The 21,481-nt window shown below is 45.0% G+C and overlaps 1 protein-coding gene across 1 annotated transcript in view; it reads right to left on the reverse strand.

Annotated features, from left to right (window-relative positions):
• The window catches only part of LOC129853230 (major facilitator superfamily domain-containing protein 3-like), a 47,705-nt gene extending 33,220 nt beyond the window's left edge, over nt 1-14,485 (reverse strand). Inside the window, exons 1-3 of the mRNA XM_055919032.1 lie at nt 14,427-14,485; nt 12,151-12,916; nt 1,283-1,430 (exon numbers count right to left, since the gene is read on the reverse strand). Of these exons, the coding sequence (XP_055775007.1) occupies nt 1,283-1,430; nt 12,151-12,841 (839 nt within the window). The 5' untranslated portion in view covers nt 12,842-12,916; nt 14,427-14,485. The remainder of the gene's footprint in view (nt 1-1,282; nt 1,431-12,150; nt 12,917-14,426) is intronic.
• Nucleotides 14,486-21,481: the final 6,996 nt, after the last annotated feature.

Genomic DNA, 21,481 nt, shown 5'->3' on the forward strand with positions numbered 1-21,481 from the left:
TTCCAAACGCTAACAGGAGAGTGCTGCCTCTGAACGCTAACAAGAGAGTGCTGCCTCTGAACGCTAACAAGAGAGTGCTGCCTCTGAACGCTAACAAGAGAGTGCTGCCCCTGAACGCTAACAAGAGAGTGCTGCCTCTGAACGCTAACAAGAGAGTGCTGCCTCTGAACGCTAACAAGAGAGTGCTGCCTCTGAACGCTAACAAGAGAGTGCTGCCTCTGAACGCTAACAAGAGAGTGCTGCCCCTGAACGCTAACAAGAGAGTGCTGCCTCTGAACGCTAACAAGAGAGTGCTGCCTCTGAACGCTAACAAGAGAGTGCTGCCTCTGAACGCTAACAGGAGAGTGCTGCCTCTGAACGCTAACAAGAGAGTGCTGCCTCTGAACGCTAACAGGAGAGTGTTACGTCTGAACGCTAACAGGAGAGTGCTGCCTCTGAACGCTAACAAGAGAGTGCTGCCCCTGAACGCTAACAAGAGAGTGCTGCCTCTGAACGCTAACAAGAGAGTGCTGCCTCTGAACGCTAACAAGAGAGTGCTGCCTCTGAACGCTAACAAGAGAGTGCTGCCTCTGAACGCTAACAGGAGAGTGCTGCCTCTGAACGCTAACAAGAGAGTGCTGCCTCTGAACGCTAACAGGAGAGTGTTACGTCTGAACGCTAACAGGAGAGTGCTGCCTCTGAACGCTAACAAGAGAGTGCTGCCCCTGAGCGCTAACAAGAGAGTGCTGCCTCTGAACGCTAACAGGAGAGTGCTGCCTCTGAACGCTAACAGGAGAGTGCTGCCTCTGAACGCTAACAGGAGAGTGCTGCCTCTGAACGCTAACAGGAGAGTGCTACGTCTGAACGCTAACAGGAGAGTGCTACGTCTGAACGCTAACAGGAGAGTGTTACGTCTGAACGCTAACAGGAGAGTGTTACGTCTGAACGCTAACAGGAGAGTGTTACGTCTGAACGCTAACAGGAGAGTGTTACGTCTGAACGCTAACAGGACAGTGTTACGTCTGAACGCTAACAGGAGAGTGTTACGTCTGAATGCTAACAGGAGAGTGTTACGTCTGAACGCTAACAGGAGAGTGTTACGTTTGAACGCTAACAGGAGAGTGTTACGTTTGAACGCTAACAGGAGAGTGTTACGTCTGAACGCTAACAGGAGAGTGTTACGTCTGAACGCTAACAGGAGAGTGTTACGTCTGAACGCTAACAGGAGAGTGTTACGTCTGAACGCTAACAGGAGAGTGTTACGTCTGAACGCTAACAGGAGAGTGCTGCCTCTGAACGCTACCTGAACTGGGAGAGCAGCAGGCCACCGAGGGAGGAGCCACAGATTGAGAAGCACATGGCGATCATGCCGTTCCAGAACCCCAGCTCCCGGGCTGTCATGTGATGGTCCAAAAGGAAGAGAGGGAACATGGTCACCGCACCCTGCTCACCTGTGGATAGAGAGAGAGAGAGAGAGAGAGAGAGCGACAGAGACAGAGACAGAGACAGAGACAGAGACAGAGAGAGAGAGAGAGAGAGAGAGAGAGAGAGAGGACAAACCAGTTGGAGTTCAGGTTAGACAAAAGAGAGTTAGACTCTAAACACAAATCTGTTCATCTGTAGTTTTAGTCGTTTTATCTACAACATAGCCAAGAGTCAACTACAAAGGATTAGCCATTGTTGGAAATAAACACACTCAAAAACACCCACAATCCACCTTCCTGTGACAGAGCTATTTAAAGGAAAAAAAGAAGAAGAAAACAATAGTGGATGTCTTCACTGTGTATGACAATTCCAACTTTCTTAAACACTGTGACAGTGAACAAAGCAGTTACTTTTAATAGACTGGACAATGTTATATTGGTGCTTTCTTAATCTAACAACATACACTATTCCTAGATAGTATCAATAATAGATGTAAAAAAAAAAACAATGAATAACATGCGTCATTTTTCAAAAGGGCCTAATGTAAAACTTCCTCAGATAACACAAGCCTCAGTCACAGAGCTTTCGGGTGAAATAAAAGTCTGTCAGTGAGACAATAGTGTCTCTGTCGCTGTGTGGTTTCGAAAGCGGGACAATGTTCTGCCGAACGACACTGTAAAATATTCAGCGCTGACGCCATTATTAATGGAGAGTGACTTCACAAAGACAGGGAGACGGAGTGTTGAGTGACAGCTCAGAGACTGCTGTCAAAGAGACGACACACACACACACACACACACACACACACACACACACACTTGGCCAGAAGAAAAACAAAAATAGAGAGAGAATCTTTCACATGAAATGGAGAAGGATATCAAAAAGAGTTCTTAGAGAAGACGCTGAAAACCTCCTGGCACACGGGAACGCTACGACAACGTACACGTTATGACAACGCTATGTGACAGCCAAGCTAAATGTATGGCAGGAGAATGAGAGGGATAAACAGAGGTTGCTATGATGACATATTCATTCAGCGTCTATATTCTATATTCCAAGGCAGCACTAACAGCTATCAGCTACTGTACTACTCACTATTTCCCACCATCACCGGTTGAAACCTGGGGAACTTTTTATCATCCAACAGGGTAGATAGTTTGAGCATTTGTCATTACGGCAAGACATTACTTAAATGGGCAATCTGCCATTGCTACATCAATTTTTTGACTTTGAAATGATCGATATACACCCATTGATTCTTGAAGAATATATACTGAGTGTACAAAACATTAGGAACACATACCTAATATTGAGTTGCACCCCATTTTGCCCTCAGAACAGCCTCAATTTGTCAGGGCATGGACTCTACAAGCTATTGAAAGCGTTTCACAGGGATTCTGGCCGATATTGACTACAATGCTTCCCACAAATGTGTCAAGTTGGCTGGATGTCCTTTGGGTAGTTGACCATTCTTGATACACATGGGAAACTGTTGAGAGTGAAAAACCCTCAAACTAGTGAGCCTGGCACCTATTGCCATTCCCTGTTCAAAGGCACTTAAATCTTTTGTTTTGCCCATTCAACCTCTGAATGGCACACACACAATCCATGTCTCAATTGTCTCAAGGCTTAAAAAGCATTTTTTTTACCTGTCTCCTCCCCTTCATATACACTGATTGAAGTGGATTTAACAAGTGACATCAATAAGGGGTCATAGCTTTCACGTGGATTCACCTGGTCAGTCTGTGTCATGGAAACAGCAGGTGTTCCTAATGTTTTGTACACTCAGTGTAATTCAAATGCCTCAAGAGCTTAGTTAAATTCTTTTACTCCATCAAGACCCCAAATATACATTTGTTTTACTCTTTTGTTTGTAAACAGTGTAGGTCTTATTGTAAACAAACACTGCATCAAAATAGCCAAAAAATATGGTTATAACTATAATTTTGATGTCATATTTAATTTTTACATTTGAGTCATTTAGCAGACGCTCTTATCCAGAGTGACTTACAGTTAGTGCATTCATCTTAAGATAGTTAGGTGGGACAACCACATATCACTGTCATAGTAAGTACATTTTATAGTGTTAGTTCACAAAATGCATTTTTATGCAGGGGGGGGGGGGGGGGGGGGTGCTCTGCTGTCCTAGCTTAAGGGGGAAGCCAGTTCCACCATTGGGTTGTGCAAGGGAAGAGAAGAGCTTGGACTGGGCTGAGCAGGAGCTGTCCTCACATAGGGGTTGGAGGGCCAAGAGACCAGAGGTGCTCAGGTTGGGGTGTAGGGTTTGAGCATAGCCTGAAGGTAGGGAGGGGCAGTTAGTCACTCATGGGATGGTCAGTCCTTGCATCCATAGCTCTGTCTATGAATTTGAGAGTGGTTACATTCCTACAACCCGATCCCTGAGCTATTTACCAAAACACTGGATAGGGTAACACCTTTGTTGTTAATTGAACAACAGATTGTTCTTTTAAAGCCTTTATGGTGTCTAATAACCCACAGGCTACTGTTGCACATGGAAACCATGTGTTTGATGTATTTGATACCAATCCACTCATTCCACTCCAGCCATTACCACGAGCACTGTCCTCTCCAATTAAGGTGCCACCAACCTCCTATGCTTGATTCTTTACCAGTGGTTCTGTGTCTACAGCTTTCAGTGCTCCCACTGCTTCAAACTCATTATTTCTTTAAAAGGGGAGTGCAGACAAACACAACAGGGCTGATTATTCAATTCTATAAATATTCTCAAAGCAACAATTGTCCATTTCAGTGGGGATTTCATTAGGCATCCACAAAGAAGAAACTAGTAGAGAGGGGGGTATGGGAGAAAGATAGAGAGGCAGAGAGTGGGATAGAGACAGAGGGGGAGAAAGACAGAGAGAGAGAGAACAACAGAGACAGAAAATGGGAAAAGGTGGAGAGAAAAATAATGGATGAGAGAAAGACAGAGATAGAGGGGTAAGGGAGAAACATGAACAGACAGAGAGAGGGGTAAGGGAGAAACATGAACAGACAGAGAGAGAGGGGTAAGGGAGAAACATGAACAGACAGAGAGAGAGGGGTAAGAGAGAAACATGAACAGACAGAGAGAGAGGGGTAAGGGAGAAACATGAACAGACAGAGAGAGAGGGGTAAGGGAGAAACATGAACAGACAGAGAGAGAGGGGTAAGGGAGAAACATGAACAGACAGAGAGAGAGGGGTAAGGGAGAAACATGAACAGACAGAGAGAGAGGTAAGAGAGAAACATGAACAGACAGAGAGAGAGGGGTAAAGGAGAAACATGAACAAACAGAGAGAGAGGGGTAAGGGAGAAACATGAACAGACAGAGAAAGGGGTAAGGGAGAAACATGAACAGACAGAGAGAGGGGTAAGGGAGAAACATGAACAGACAGAGAGAGAGGGGTAAGGGAGAAACATGAACAGACAGAGAGAGAGAGGGGTAAGGGAGAAACATGAACAGACAGAGAGAGAGGGGTAAGGGAGAAACATGAACAGACAGAGAGAGAGGGGTAAGGGAGAAACATGAACAGACAGAGAGAGGGGTAAGGGAGAAACATGAACAGACAGAGAGAGAGGGGTAAGGGAGAAACATGAACAGACAGAGAGAGAGGGGTAAGGGAGAAACATGAACAGACAGAGAGAGAGGGGTAAGGGAGAAACATGAACAGACAGAGAGAGAGGGGTAAGGGAGAAACATGAACAGACAGAGAGAGAGGTAAGGGAGAAACATGAACAGACAGAGAGAGGGGTAAGGGAGAAACATGAACAGACAGAGAGAGAGGGGTAAGGGAGAAACATGAACAGACAGAGAGAGAGGGGTAAGGGAGAAACATGAACAGACAGAGAGAGGGGTAAGGGAGAAACATGAACAGACAGAGAGAGAGGGGTAAGGGAGAAACATGAACAGACAGAGAGAGGGGTAAGGGAGAAACATGAACAGACAGAGAGAGGGGGGTAAGGGAGAGAGATAGTGAGAATGATTTATGGAGAGAGACAGGGTTTATAGAGGAGGAGGGATGCAGAAAAATGGGCAAAATGTGGAAGAATGAGACTGAGGAGAATGAGGAATTTGGTACAGGAGGGGTGATGGGGAGAGGAGGGTTGACAGGTTGCTGGTAGGAAACAAGAGGTGTTTGTGTACGAGTAAGAAAGAAAGAAATAGTGAGAGAGAGAAGAGGAGGAGGGATCAGCATGAGAGGGTAGGTGGGGTGAAGGGTCAATTAGGACACAGAATGGTCAGGTAACAGAGTGATCACATGAAGCTCAGAGACTAGAGGCCAGGATCAGATGGGATCACGAGGACACTTAGGAGAAAACAAGACACAAAACACACCCTGGGAACACGACAGAGAGAGAGAGGCCCAGTAAATCAGTAAGCTACAGTTCTACGTACACCTTCCATAGACAATAGACACCCCACACCCTCACATGACCAGCCCTATTGACACACACACACTAACAGCAATCCCTACAGGTGTGCACTTTGCAGGGTGTCACAGAGTTTGTTGAACCCCTAAGGAACTAGGCTGAAGCATGGGGAAAAAACTTGAACCCCACCCACCCTACCCAGATGGGTCACTTTGCTAAAATGCTCTTACGTTACCAACTATGTTTTACTCCCATAACCACATGAACTATAACTGTCCTCTCTAACCTTTCTACAGAAAGCTGTTGCGCTCCATAGTACCAAGAGATCCACACCATTCCATCAATCAGGGGTCCTAACATTCCATGTAGGACTGGGCGATATGGCCAAAATAACATATCACATTCTTTTGACTGCATGGCAGTATGTAACGGCAGTCTAGCTCTTCCTCCTCCTCGGACGAGGAGAGGCGAGAAGGATCGGAGGACCAATGTGCAGCGTGGTAAGTTTCCATGATTTAATGAACATGAAAACAAGACACTATACAAAAATACAAACAAACTAACCGTCACAGTCCCGTGTGGCACAAACACTGACACAGAAAACAACCACCCACAAAATCCCAACACAAAACAAGCCACCTTTATATGATTCTCAATCAGGGACAACGATTGACAGCTGCCTCTGATTGAGAACCATATTAGGCTGAACACAGAAACAGACAAACTAGACACACAACATAAAATGCCCACCCAGCTCACGTCCTGACCAACACTAAAACAAGCCCAACACATAAGAACTCTGGTCAGGACGTTACAGTACCCCCCTCCTGAGGTCCGGACTCCGAACGCACCCCTAAAACTCAAGAGGAGGGTCTGGGTGGGCATCTGTCCGTGGTGGCGGCTCCGGCGCAGGACGAGGACACCACTCCACCATTGTCTTTGTCCCGCTCCTTAGCGTCCTTTGAGTGGCGACCCTCGCCCCCGACCCTGGTCTAGGAACCTTCATAAAGGTCCCCCCTAGATAGAGGAGTAGCTCAGGACAGAGTGGTAGCTCAGGACAGAGAGGTAGCTCAAGACAGAGAGGTAGCTCAAGACAGCAAGGTAGCTCAAGACAGCGAGGTAGCTCAGGACAGAGAGGTAGCTCAGGACAGAGAGGTAGCTCAGGACAGAGAGGCAGCTCTGGACTGAGTGGGCGCTCCGGACTGAGTGGCAGCTCCGGACTGAGTGGCAGCTCCGGATTGAGTGGCAGCTCCGGACTAGAGGGCAGCTCATGATTGGAGGGCAGCTCATGACTGGAGGGCAGCTCATGACTGGAGGGCAGGTCATGACTGGAAGGCAGCTCATGACTGGAGGGCAGCTCATGACTGGAGGGCAGCTCATGACTGGAGGGCAGCTCATGACTGGAGGGCAGCTCATGACTGGAGGGCAGCTCATGACTGGAGGGCAGCTCATGACTGGCGCGCAGCTCATGACTGGCGGGCAGCTCATGACTGGCAGGCAGCTCATGACTGGAAGGCGGCTCTGGCAGCTCCTGACTGGCTGGCGGCTCTGGCAGCTCCTGACTTGCTGGCGGCTCTGGCAGCTCCTGACTGGCTGGCGGCTCTGGCAGCTCCTGACTGGCTGGCGGCTCTGGCAGCTCCTGACTGACGGACGGCTCTAGTGGCTCTTGACTGACGGACGGCTCTAGCGGCTCCTGACTGACGGACGGCTCTGAAGGCTCGGGACAGACGGGAGGCTCTGAAGGCTCGGGACAGACGGGCGGCTCTGAAGGCTCGGGACAGACGGGCGGCTCTGAACGCTCGGGACAGACGGGGGGCTCTGAAGGCTCGGGACAGACGGATGGCTCAGATGGCGCTAGGCAGATGGATGGCTCAGATGGCACTGGGCAGACGGATGGCTCAGACGGCGCTGAGCAGACGAGCAGTGCAGGCGGCGTTGAGCAGACGAGCAGTGCAGGCGGCGTTGGACAGACGGCCGACTCTGACCTGCTGAGGCACACAGTAGGCCTGGTGCGTGGTGCCGGAACTGGTGGTACCGAACTGGAGACACGCACCTCAAGGCTAGTGCAGGGAGCAGGAACAGGGCACACTGGACTCTCGAGGCGCACTATAGGCCTGGTGCGTGGTACCGGCACTGGTGGTACCGGGCTGAGGGCACGCACCTCAGGGCGAGTGCGGGGAGGAGGAACAGTGCGTACAGGGCTCTGGAGACGCACAGGAGGCTTGGTGCGTGGTGCCGGAACTGGAGGTACTGGGCTGGAGACACACACCACAGGGAGAGTGCGTGGAGGAGGAACAGGGCTCTGGAGACGCACTGGAAGCCTGGTGCGTGGTGTAGGCACTGGTGGTACTGGGCTGGGGCGGGAAGGTGGCGCCGGATATACCGGACCGTGAAGGAGTACACGAGCTCGTGAACACCGAGCCTGCCCAACCTTACCAGGTTGAGTGTTCCCCGTAGCCCTGCCAGTGCGGCGAGGTGGAATAGCCCGCACTGGGCTATGCTGGCAAACCGGGGACACCCTACGTAAGGCTGGTGCCATGTACACCGGCCCGAGGAGACGTACTGGAGGCCAGATGTGTTGAGCCGGCTTCATGGCACCTGGCTCGATGCCCACTCTAGCCCGGCCAGTTCGGCGAGGTGGAATAGCCCTCACTGGGCTAAGCACGCGTACTGGGGACACCGTGCGCTCCACCGCATAACACGGTGTCTGACCAGTATGACGCCCTCTCACTCCACGGTAAGCCCGGGAAGTTGGCGCAGGTCTGCTACCTGACTTTGTCACACTCCCCTTTAGCCCCCCCCCCCCCCCAAGAAATGTTTGGGTGAGCCGCTCTGCATTGCTAGCGCCTCATAATGCCGCCTCTCCGCTTTCACTGCCTCCAGCTCCGCTTTGGGGCGGCGACACTCCTCTGGCTCTGCCCAGGGTCCTTTACCGTCTAGGATTTCCTCCCATGTCCATTCCTCCTTGTACCGTTGCTGCTGTCGCTGCTGCCCGTTTCCACGCTGCTTGGTCCGAGTTTGGTGGGTGGTTCTGTAACGGCAGTCTAGCTCTTCCTCCTTCTCGGACGAGGAGAGGCGAGAAGGATCGGAGGACCAATGTGCAGCGTGGTAAGTTTCCATGATTTAATGAACATGAAAACAAGACACTATACAAAAATACAAACAAACTAACCGTCACAGTCCCGTGTGGCACAAACACTGACACAGAAAACAACCACCCACAAAATCCCAACACAAAACAAGCCACCTATATATGATTCTCAATCAGGGACAACGATTGACAGCTGCCTCTGACTGAGAACCATATTAGGCTGAACACAGAAACAGACAAACTAGACACACAACATAGAATGCCCACCCAGCTCACATCCTGACCAACACTAAAACAAGCACAACACATAAGAACTCTGGTCAGGACGTTACACAGTATTTGACGGTATTCTATGTTTCTGAATAATACAAGCTATAAATATGTTTTATGACGAGTGCATAACCCTAGGATGGCAACATATTCATTCTAATTGGTTTAATGGTCTTTCTCCTTTCTGATTGTTTTATACTCAACCAAAAAATATGATACATCACCCAGCCCTAACTACATGCCACCAGTGTATTGACCAATGATTGATATCTATGCTGTTGACGAAGCAAACAAACACTGACTATGCAATGTAGGGGAGCAGTGTTATGGACAACCAAACAGGGTCACTGGTTGGTTTGGCTCCAGTATCGAAAAAGTCCTGTTATACCGTCCCAATACTGTCCTCTCTCTTTAGGCCTCTTTGCCTTTATTCATCGCTGTCTCTGTCTCCCTCTGGGCACCATGTGGTGGTTCTTCATTAATTCATCGCCCCTTCAGCCTCCCTGCCGTCCTCCTTTTTCCCTCTTAAAAATTACCCCACATGCCCCCCCCCCCCTCTTCCCCTCACCCATGCTCTGCCATCATCTCTCCCGTGTCTCACAGTCTATCCTCCCAGTATGGCTGTGCATGACAGAGGAGGGGGGGATTCCCATAGCAGGAAACAACAGGACATTTTAATTATTGCGTGGATTAAAATTAATGGACATTTTTGTAGGGGTTGATACATTCTTTGTTAGTGCAAATCAAGTCTGACATTTTGAAGTGGAAATTACCTGCAACAACAGGGTGATCAAATTAAGATCTTACATCTGTAGATGTTGGCCGCAAGTTAACCACTGACTGATACAGGGTCAGTTGTTCTCTGTTTGATTAGTGGTTAATGTTATTATTGTAGGGTAGGTTAATCTGATCCTAGATCAGTGGGTACTAAACCTAATAAGCGCAGCTCTATCACTTTCCCATCTACCAATACTAGCCCATCCCTCCACCGGTGTTCCCCGGACTACAATACACAGGTTCATTCTCCTTCTATCCCTTTTGCCCCCGACTCTCTCTCTGGGATTCTGCCCAGACAGCAAGTCCCATGGCCGCGACCTCAGATGACACAGGGGTCATCCAAACGGCTCCCTCTCATTGGTTGTGCGGTTCTACACAGAGCAAACTCACTGTGTTCATTAATAGTGTGTGGGAGAGAGGGGTCTGAGATGAGATGAGTGTGTTTGTGTGTTGGGGGAGGGGGGGGGGTTTAAGGCAGACCTTTCACTCCAAAATCTCACACACAAACAGTCTCACATTCACACGGGTTTCACCCGACAGTTGCACACAAACAGTATGACTTTTTTATTCTGAAATAAAGAGCGAACAACTAAGCCGGTTATTTGTAAATGCTGATTATATTAGATATGATTATTATGTTAATATTGATAACATCATGAGGATGAGGATGTTAACGATAATATCATGAGGATGTTAACGATAATGGCGATGATGAAAATTATTGCTATGGAGATGGTGACAGTGGTGATGATGACGATGCTGGTGAACCCCTCAAACAAACTGTCTTACTGTCCTGTCTAGTGTCTGCCTGGGATCATCTAATTACTGTGCCACCCCTAACACACTCTCTCTCAAACACATACGAACACATACAGGAAAAACAATGGCACACACATTCACAAAGAAGCACATGTATGCAAATGTATATAGAACATGTTTTCCCAACACCCAAACAAACACACACACCAGTGTGACGCTGCGTCTTCCATTTCAGTTTCCATGAAAAAAACACCAGACACACAGACACTCTAATCCTTACATAATCCCCTCCTGCTGCCAGACACCAAACTCTGTTCCTATCAATTCTCACACACACACACACACACACACACACACACACACACACACACACACACACACACACACACACACACACACACACACACACACACACACACACACACACACACACACACACACTGCTTAACACCAAACTGTGTTGATCATAGAATGTTTTCCCTTGCAAATATAAACTTGGACACAAATAAATGTTTTAAAGGACAACATTCCTAACATCTCACTAGCCCTAATATATACCTGTTACTTTGTACATAAAGGCTATTCACTGAGTTCAAAATGTCATTTTTTCCAAAAATGTAACTTTAAGTAGGTTCTGGACTCATTACCAAATCCCTGGGAATAACTCACTCATTCCCTGTATTCATCAACAGACTAGATGATCAGTCTAGATCAGGGTCATCGTTAGTTACCCCAGACACAAATGTTATTTTAAACCTAACCTTAACCACACTGGTAACTTTATGCCTAACCTTAAATTAAGACCAAAAAGTACATTTATACAATATAGCATTTTTTTACTTTGTGGCTGTAGTAAATAGTTCAGGGCCCTCTTGGATATGGCAACAGTGGTAAGAAATGAGACCACAGCCCACTGTCTTGCTTACTTCATTTTTACATTTTAGTCATTTCGCAGATGATATTATCTAGAGCGACTTACAGGAGAAATTAGGGTTAAGTACCATGATCAAGAGCACAAACAGATTGCATTTTTCACCAAGTCAGCTCAGAGATTTGAACAAGCGACCGTTTGGTTACTGGCCCAACGCTCTTAACCGCTAGGCTACCTGCCACCCACTTCACAAATGAGGCTACAGGTCATCAGGCTGGTATTCAATAGGCACCAAATGGAATAAAACAGACTGAAACAGGCAGGGACTATGGGAACTTGTCCAATAACAAACTATTTTTTTTTTGTATTCTGTTGCTAAATGTTTTGCTACGTTTTGCATTAATGAATGTAGGACTACTATTAGAAGAAAACATGTTTTGGCTAAGTCATTTATGGAATAGTGGGTTTCTTATGTAGTAGCCTTGTAGTGGATCAGCTTTAGTGTACAGTAGCTGAGAGTGCAGGTTAGTGTTAAGACTTTTAGCTACTTCTCCATTTGGTACAGTAGGTGAGTGTGCATGGTTGTCAGACTGACTAGCAGATTTACCCAGTTTGTATGTGAAAACGTAGATCATGGTCCAGGGTGTCCCAGGTACTGACAGCAGCTTCCGCCACACCCTCCAGGGATGCACAGCGTCCGACTGGACCCCCCTCCTCCCCTCTGCCTGGCCCCTCAACAGCTCATTGTCCAGCACAGGGGCCCCCCACACAAACAGTGCCACCCCGAAGTACACAAAGGCCAAAAGCATAAACATAGGGCCCCACCCAGCCACGTCAATCACAGCCAGGAGCCCGCCCCCGGCGAACACCGAGCCGGCCTTGTAGCCCACCACCTGAGCCATGTTGCCCAGGCCCAGCTCGCTGCGGCCCTTCAGCAGTCCCACAGCGGCCCCGTCCACTGTGATGTCCTGAATCGATGCCAGGGCGTTCATGGCCAGCAGAGTCCCCACCACTCCCCAGATGTGGGCCTCCGGGGCCAGAGCGGCACTGGAGAGACAAGTAAGCGCCAGGCCAGAGACTGTGGCCACCAGCCAGCACCGTTTGGTGCCCACACGGTCCACCAGGGGTGCCCAGAGGACCTTGAGCACCCAGGGGAAGTAGAGGATTTTGGTCAAGCCGATGTGGGTGAGGGAGTGGCCCGCCCCACGGAGGTAGACAGGGAGCAACAAGGACTGGAGACCATAGGGGATCCCCTGCACAAAGTACAGGAGGCCCAGAAAAAACAGCTTGTCATTCATGATTAAATAGGAAAGGGACAATTCGTCAGGTCATGACGATGTTCAACCAGGAGCTGATCAAATGGGTCGATCAGCCTAGGAGAGATGGGGAAGAGAGAGAGGGGATCATTTCCCTGACAGAAAACATGAACAAATGGGTGCCGGAGTCTGGTCTAGTTAGTCCGGCAGACTCCAGACCACACATGCAAGCTAGTGACGGGGTTCCAAATTCCACCTTGCTCCCTATACTCTTTCTCCCTCTGTATCTGTCACCTTGTCTACCTTCCGACTGCCAAGGTACATGAAAAAATAAATACTAAAACATATATAAAAATAAAATCATGAGCAAATGTTATTCCCCTGATAAAGTTTTGGGATTTAGTATATGTATTAAATGAAGGAAACTCAGGCAGAAGCACATTATACACTGAACAAAAATATAAATGCAACATGTAAACTGTTGGTCCTATGTTTCATGAGCTGAAATAAAAGATCCCAGAAATTTTCTAAATGCACCAAAAAAATGTTGATCTCAAATTTTGTGCACAAATTTGTTTCTCTTCCCTGTTAGTGGGCATTTCTCCTTTGTCAATATAATCCATCCACCTGACAGGTGTGGCATATCAAGAAGCTGATTAAGCAGCATGATCATTACACAGGTGCACCTTGTACTGGGGACAATAAAAGGCCACTCTAAAATTTGCATTTTTGTCACACAACAGTGCCACAGATATCACAAGTTTTGAGGGAGTGTGCAATTGGCATATGGACTGCATAAATGTCCAACAGAGCTCTTGCCAGAGAATTGAATGTTCATTTCTCTACCATAAGCCGCCTCCAACGTAATTTTAGAGAATTTGGCAGTATGTCCAACCGGCCTCACAACCGCAGGACCTCCACATCCGGCGTCTTCACCTGTGGGATTGTCTGAGACCAGCCACCCCGACAGCTGATGAAACTGAGGAGTATTTTTGTCTGTAATAAAGCCCTTTTGTGGGGAAAAACACATGTTGATTGGCTGGTCCTGGATCTCAAGTGGGTAGGCCTATGTCCTTCCAGGCCCACACATGGCTGCACCTCTGCCTAGTCATGTAAAATCCATAGATAAGGCCTAATGAATTTATTTCAATTGACTGATTTCCTTACATGAACTGTAACTAAGGGAAATCGTTAATTGTTGCGTTTATATTTTTGTTCAGTATAGATTTTGGCAAACTGATGCATCAGACAGCTGTCAAGCTTTATTCACATGCAATAATTAACTTTCATAACTAGTTCATTTTCCTTTTAATTAAACGTATAACACATGGGGCAGTGTAGATATCCGTTTACGCCCCAAACTTGACCTTAAGATAGTAGCAAGCTAAACTGATGTCTCGGTAACTTGGCTAGTTATACCACACGCAAAAACCAATAAACATGCATGGCCAAATAGCTAGTATTCAAGCTAACGCTGTCATACTACCAATTCAGAGTTAGTTAAGTATCAGCGCGTGCCAATAGATAGCAAATTCCGTGGTGAATTTGTATAAATATTATATTTTAAAACGTTAATCTGAGTGCAATCTGTTATGATAGTTGTGTCGTTAGCTAGCTGGCTACATACTGGAAAGGGAGAACCTGTTTTCAGCGTCTCGTCAGCAACACTAACAGAGTACAGCCGGGTCACGGAATTTCTGAATTTTTCCAAATAAAAGTCCCCCAAGTAATAGTAGAAACGTGTCAATAACCTGTATTTGTCTTAACATTAACAATGATTCCTATTTGTTCATATTTAAGTGACATTTGCATTAAATGTGGGTTTTAAAACTTGTTACACTGTCAAATAAATGGCCACAATACAAATCACCATATGGAATACATATTGGTTTATAGAGCAAAAACTATTCTGGGTGTCGCAGTAAAAGTATTGTAGGAAAAACTCAGTAGGGTCTGTAGAATGTATATACTGTATGTGTGGTGTCATTTCATGGGGCTCTAAACAATACAGAGTGTTGCTGGCCTTTTACTCAACCCATTCCATTAGCCGCAATGGGAATAACTGTATATGGAATACATATTGTCTTATATATAAAAAAAAACTATTCTGTTTGCCTCAGTAAAATAATTGAAAGGAATTATCAGTAAGGTCTGTATAATATATATTTATGGTGTTATGTCACGGTGGACAGAGGTCTATATGCCCAGCAACACTTTTTACACCACACACTCCATTGGTCACAATGCAATACACTACAGGCCAATAGATTACATATTTTCTTATAGAGAGAAATTAGGTTTAGGTGTCGAAGTAAAATGTACAGTACCAGTCAAAAGTTTGCATAAACTTACACATTCAAGGGTTTTCTTTATTTTTTACTATTTTCTATATTGTATAATAATAGTGAAGACATCAAAACTATGAAATAACACATATGTATTCATGTAGTCACCAAAAAAGTGTTAAACAAATCAAAATATATTTTATATTTGAGATTCTTCAAAGTAGCCACCCTTTGCCATGATGACAGCATTGCACACTCTTGGCATTCTCTCAACCAGCTTCATGAGGTAGTCACCTGGAAATGCATTTCAATTAACAGGTGTGCCTTGTTAAAAGTTAATTTGTGGAATTTCTTTCCTTAATGCATTTGAGCCTATCAGTTATGTTGTGACAAGGTACGTGTGGTATACAGAAGATAGCCCTATTTGGTAAAAGAGAAATGACAGTCCATCATTACTTTAAGACATGAAGGTTAGTCAATCCGGAAAATTTCAAAAACTTTGAAAGTGCAGTCGCAAAAACCATCAGGCACTATGATGAAACTGGCTCTCATGAGGACACCCACAGGAAAGGAAGACCCAGAGTTACCTCTGCTGCAGAGGATAAGTTCATTAGAGTTACCAGCCTCAGAAATTGCAGCCCAAATAAATGCTTCACAGAGTTCAAGTAACAGACACATCTCAACATCAACTGTTCAGAGGAGACTGTGTGAATCAGACCTTCATGGTCGATTTACTGCAAAGAAACCAACCAAAGGACACCAATAATAAGAAGAGACTTGCTTGGGCCAAGAAACACGAGCAATGGACATTAGACTGGTGGAAATTACCAGTGGAAATGTGAGATTTTTGGTTCCAACCGCCGTGTCTTTGTGAGATGCAGAGTAGGTGAACGAATGATCTCTGCATGTGTGGTTCCCACCATGAAGCATGGAGGAGGAGGTGTGATGTTGTGGGGGTGCTTTGTTGGTGACACTGTCTGTGATTTATTTAGAATCCATGGCACACTTAACCAGCATGGCTACCACAGCATTCTGCAATGATACGCCATCCCATCTGGTTTATGCTTAGTGGGACTATCATTTGTTTTTCAACAGGGCAATAACCCAACACACCTCCAGGCTGTGTAAGTGCTATTTGACCAAAAAGGAGAGTGATGGAGTACTGCATCAGATGACCTGGTCTCCACAATTACCCAACCTCAACCCAATTGAGATTGCTTGGAATGAGTTGGACCGCAGAATGAAGGAAAAGCTGCCAACAAGTGCTCAGCATATGTGGGAACTCCTTCAAGACTGTTGGAAAACATTCCTCATGAAGCTGGTTGAGAGAATGCCAAGAGTGTTTAAAGCTGTCATCATAATCCTGTTGAACGCGGAACGAGGGAGAGTTAGTTGTTTTAACGTTTTATAGTAGGTAGCTAACTTTTTAGGTTGGATCCCGTGACGCAGTTGGGATCAGTTGCTGGGTCTGTTACTCTCTGTCCAGTAATCCTGCCGACCACACACACACACACAACAATTGATTAATGGACTGCTGAATGTATATATTTTTTTATCTTGTTGAGTTTGCTTTTTTCCATATTTTGTACAGTATATATCTGATAAGCATTGCAAATTTGAAAGAAAAAGCATTGCAAATTTGAATTTTGTAAAGTTAGTGTGGAAAAAATATTGTTATCGATCAATAATGACAAACCTCCTGGCATTGACAACTTAGATGGAAAGCTACTGAGGATGGTAGCTGACTCTATAGCCACTCCTATCGGTCATATCTTTAATCTGAGTTTAGAGGAAAGTCTTTGTCCTCAGGCCTGGAGAGAAGCCAAAGTAATTCAACTACTCAAGAGAGGTAAAACTCTAACAGCAGACCAATCAGCTTGCTGCCGCCACTTAGCAAACTGTTTGTGGATTGCCCATTGGGCCCGGTGTGTTCTGGTGGTATAAATCTACCTAACCAGTTTTAATAGAATGGGAAGTCCTTCCACAATTGATGGCTCATCATCAGGAAATTAATTATTATAAGCTGCCTGTATTGTTTTCGTGTTTGTTTTTGCTAAGCAGACTGTCAGGTCTGTGAGAGGACTTTGTGCATGTAGGAACAGTGATATATGCTTTATTACAGAATTGTGTAGGTTAACAGGAAGAACAAACCAATATCCTGATATGCCTTGCTCATATCGATATAAAACGGTATCGATATCATATCAAATTATCGATAAGGGGCCCACCACTATATGAAATAAATAAAACATTTATATTTAAATATAATATCATTATTAAGCATATAGCTTCATTTCATCAGTCTGCTGTATCATTCAAGCTTAAAACAGTTGCAGTTATGGTGTTTATGTGTGCTTGTTCTTTAAAGCAGTCATGTGAGAAGGCAATGTGAATACACCTTTTCACAATAGCAAGCAACACTATGTTTTACATGAGTTATCGGAAAGGAAACTACTTAGTTGAAATACGTTAAGGTTTTAAGCTTGAATGATACAGCAGACTGATGAAATGAAGCTATATGCTTAATAATGATATTATATTTAAATATAAATGTTTTATTTATTTCATATAGTGGTGGGCCCCTTATCGATAATTTGATATGATATCGATACCGTTTTATATCGATATGAGCAAGGCATATCAGGATATTGTTTTTTTCTTCCTGTTAACCTACACAATTGCCTTGTTCAGGGACAGAACCACTGCCTTGTTCAGGGACAGAACCATAGATTTTTATCTTGTCAGCTCGGGAATTCGATCTTGCAACCTTTCGGTTACTAGTCCAACACACTAACCACTAGGCTACCTGCCACCCCAATGTATTGAGGATGTTAGACATTTGTACTTACCTCAGTCACATTCACCAAAATCAAGGGATATACAGTTGAAGTCGGAAGTTTACATACACCTTAGCCAAATACATTTAAACTCAGTTTTCACAATTCCTGACATTTAATCCTAGTAAAAATTCCCTGTTTTAGGTCAGTTAGGATCACAACTTTATTTTAAGAATGTGAAATGTCAGAATAATAGTAGAGAGAATTATTTATTTCAGCTTTTATGTCTTTCATCACATTCCCAGTGGGTCAGAAGTTAACATACACTCAATTAGTATTTGGTAGCATTGCCTTTACATTGTTTAACTTGGGTCAAATGTTTCGGGTAGCCTTCCACAAGCTTCCCACAGTAAGTTGGGTGAATTTTGGCCCATTCCTCCTGACAGAGCTGGTGTAACTGAGTCAGGTTTGTAGGCCTCCTTGCTCTCACAGGCTTTTTCAGTTTTGCCCACAAATCAAATTTTCGATAGGATTGAGGTCAGTGATTTGTGATGGCCATTCCAATACCTTGAATTTGTTGTCCTTAAGCCATTTTGCCACAACTTTGGAAGTATGCTTGGGGTCATTGTCCATCTGGAAGACCCATTTGCGACCAAGCTTTAACTTCCTGACTGATGTCTTGAGATGTTACTTCAATATATCCACATAATTTTCCTCCCTCATGATGCCATCTGTTTTGTGAAGTGCACCAGTCCCTCCTGCAGCAAAGCATCCCCACAACATGATGTTGACACCCCCGTGCTTCACGGTTGGGATGGTATTCTTCAGCTTGCAAGCCTCCCCCTTTTTCCTCCAAACATAACGATGGTCATTATTACCAAACAGTTCTATTTTTGTTTCATCAGACCAGAGGGCATTTCTCCTAAAAGTATGATCTTTGTCCCAATGTGCAGTTGCAAACAGTAGTCTGGCTTTTTTATGGCGGTTTTGGAGCAGTGGCATCTTCCTTGCTGAGCGGCCTTCCAGGTTATGTCGATATAGGACTCGTTTTACTGTGGATATAGATACTTTTGTACCCGTTTCCTCCAACATCTTCACAAGGTCCTTTGCTGTTGTTCTGGGATTGATTTGCACGCCATGAAGTCGAAGGAATGTATTTTCTAGAAACTGATATAATATCAATATCAAATCGAAAAATGCAATTGATATCGATATACACCGAGTACACCAAACATTAGAAACACCTTTTGTCCTCAGACCAGCCTCAGTTTGTCGGGGCATGGACTCTACAAGGTGTCAAAAGCGTTACACAGGGATGCTGGCCCATGTTGACTCCAATACTTCCTACAGTTGTGTCAAGTTGGCTGGGTGTCCTTTGGGTGGTGGACCATTCTTGATACACACAGGAAACTGTTGAGCATGAAAAGCCCAGCAGCGTTGCAGTTCTTGACACAAACCGGTGTGCTTGGCACCTACTATCATACCCTGTTCAAAGGCACTTAAATATGTTTCTTTCCCATTCACCCTCTGAATGGCACACATACACAATCCATGTCACAATTGTCTCAAGGCTTAAAAATCCTTCTTTAAATAACCTGTCTCCTCCCCTTCATCTTCATTGATTGAAGTGGATTTAACAAGTGCCGTCAATAAAGGATCCTAGCATTCACCTGGATTCACCTGGTCAGTCTATGTCATGAAAGGAGCAGGTGTTTTGTATACTCAGTGTAGATTTTTCACTAATTCAATGGATTTATTCGACGAGGGATTGCAACGAATGAATGTATTATAAAGTGTGTTAGAGCCCACATTTACATCGGAACCAATTTTGTTTTTCCTGTACATTGTTATATTTGTACCCTATAGTGTCCAGGCACCCCATTTTAAGCAGTTTGAGCACATTAAAAGGCCAACAACACTCAGTATTATTCAGAGCTGTTTGTGTAGGGGGACCCCATGCCGGACAATGAGCTGTTGAGGGGCCAGGCAGAGGGGAGGAGGGGGGTCCAGTCGGACACTGTGCATCCCTGGAGGGTGTGGCGGAAGCTGCTGTCAGTACATTGGACACCCTGGACCATGATCTACGTTCTCACATACAAACTGGGTAAATCTGCTAGTCAGTCTGACAACCATGCACACTCACCTACTGTACCAAACGGAGAAGTAGCTAAAAGTCTTAACACTAACCTGCACTCTCAGCTACTGTACACTAAAGCTGATCCACTACAAGGCTATTACATAAGAAACCCACTATTCCATAAATGACTTAGCCAAAACATGTTTTCTTCCAATAGTAATCCTACAGGTCTAGGCGATTACTGCATCAATGTGCCTGTGTTGAAAAGCACAGCGATTAATCCATATATTATATCTATGTTGAAAACCCCTCCATCACTTCATAATTTATCTCCATGTTGAAAAGCTTTACCGTAGAGACTGGTTGAAGTTTTCCTGTGTTGCATCAGTACTTTCCCAGCATTTGAACACCACATTTTTCATTAAAATAGCCTTAACGTGTTCTCTACTCATTCTCTATGTAAGTGTGGTTTAGGTCATCGAGTTCAAGGGACAGAGGAGTTTTCAATACTAGTAGTGTCTGTTTGACTCCTATGAGAAAGCCCACAAAACCTTTTGGGGTTATATTCATTAGTGCACAATGGAGCAAAACATTTTGCAATGGAAAATGAAAACAAGCGTTTCTTATTGGACAAGCTCTCATAGTCCCTCCCTGTTTCAGTCTGTTTTCTCCCGTTTGGTAATAATGAATACAACCTTGATGACGCCATTCTAAACATCTCTTTCTCTGGGTCGTGTTCACTAGGGCATGCAAAAGAAAACATATTAAAACAGTTTGCAATGGTGAACAAAATTAAGTGTTTCATAGTGGTCTGATCCAAGTAATCCCCTCGCTGTTTCAGTCAGTTTTCTTTCGTTTAGTGCCTAAATGAACACAACTCAGATGACCTGTAATCTGATTTGTGAGGTAAGCAAGACTGAGTCGTCTTTTCTCCATTCACCTGTGGACTCATTTCTTACCATGAGATGTCACTGTTTTCATGTCTAAGAGGGCCCAGATCTAGGTTTTCCACTAGTTACGACAGCCACAGTAAAAATGGCTATATCATAAACATGTATGAAAACATAACTTAACTTTTTGGTCTTAATTTAAGGTTAGGCATAATGTTAGCAGTGTGGTAAAGGTTAGTGTTAAAATCACATTTTAAGAAGAGAAATTGTAGAAGTTAAGCAGGCTTTGTGGCTGTGGTAGTGACGACCCTGATCTATACTGATCAACTAATCTGTTGATGAATAAAGGGAATGAGTGGGTTATTACCAGGGATTTAATAGTGAGTCCAGAATCTAGCCTACTTAAAATCCTGTTTTTGGAAAATATGACATTTTGAGCTGTGTGAATAGCATTTATGTACAAAGAAACGGGTACATACATTTATATATTGTGTGTGTGTGTGTGTGAGAATTGATAGGAACAGAGTTTGGTGTCTGGCAGCAGGAGGGGATTATGTAAGGATTAGAGTGTCTGTGTCTGTGGTGTTTTTTTCATGGAAACTGAAATGGAAGACGCAGCATCACACTGGTGTGTGTGTTTGTTTGGGTGTTGG

This window comes from Salvelinus fontinalis, chromosome 4 (genome assembly GCF_029448725.1).
Source record: "Salvelinus fontinalis isolate EN_2023a chromosome 4, ASM2944872v1, whole genome shotgun sequence".
Lineage (NCBI taxonomy): Eukaryota > Metazoa > Chordata > Actinopteri > Salmoniformes > Salmonidae > Salvelinus > Salvelinus fontinalis.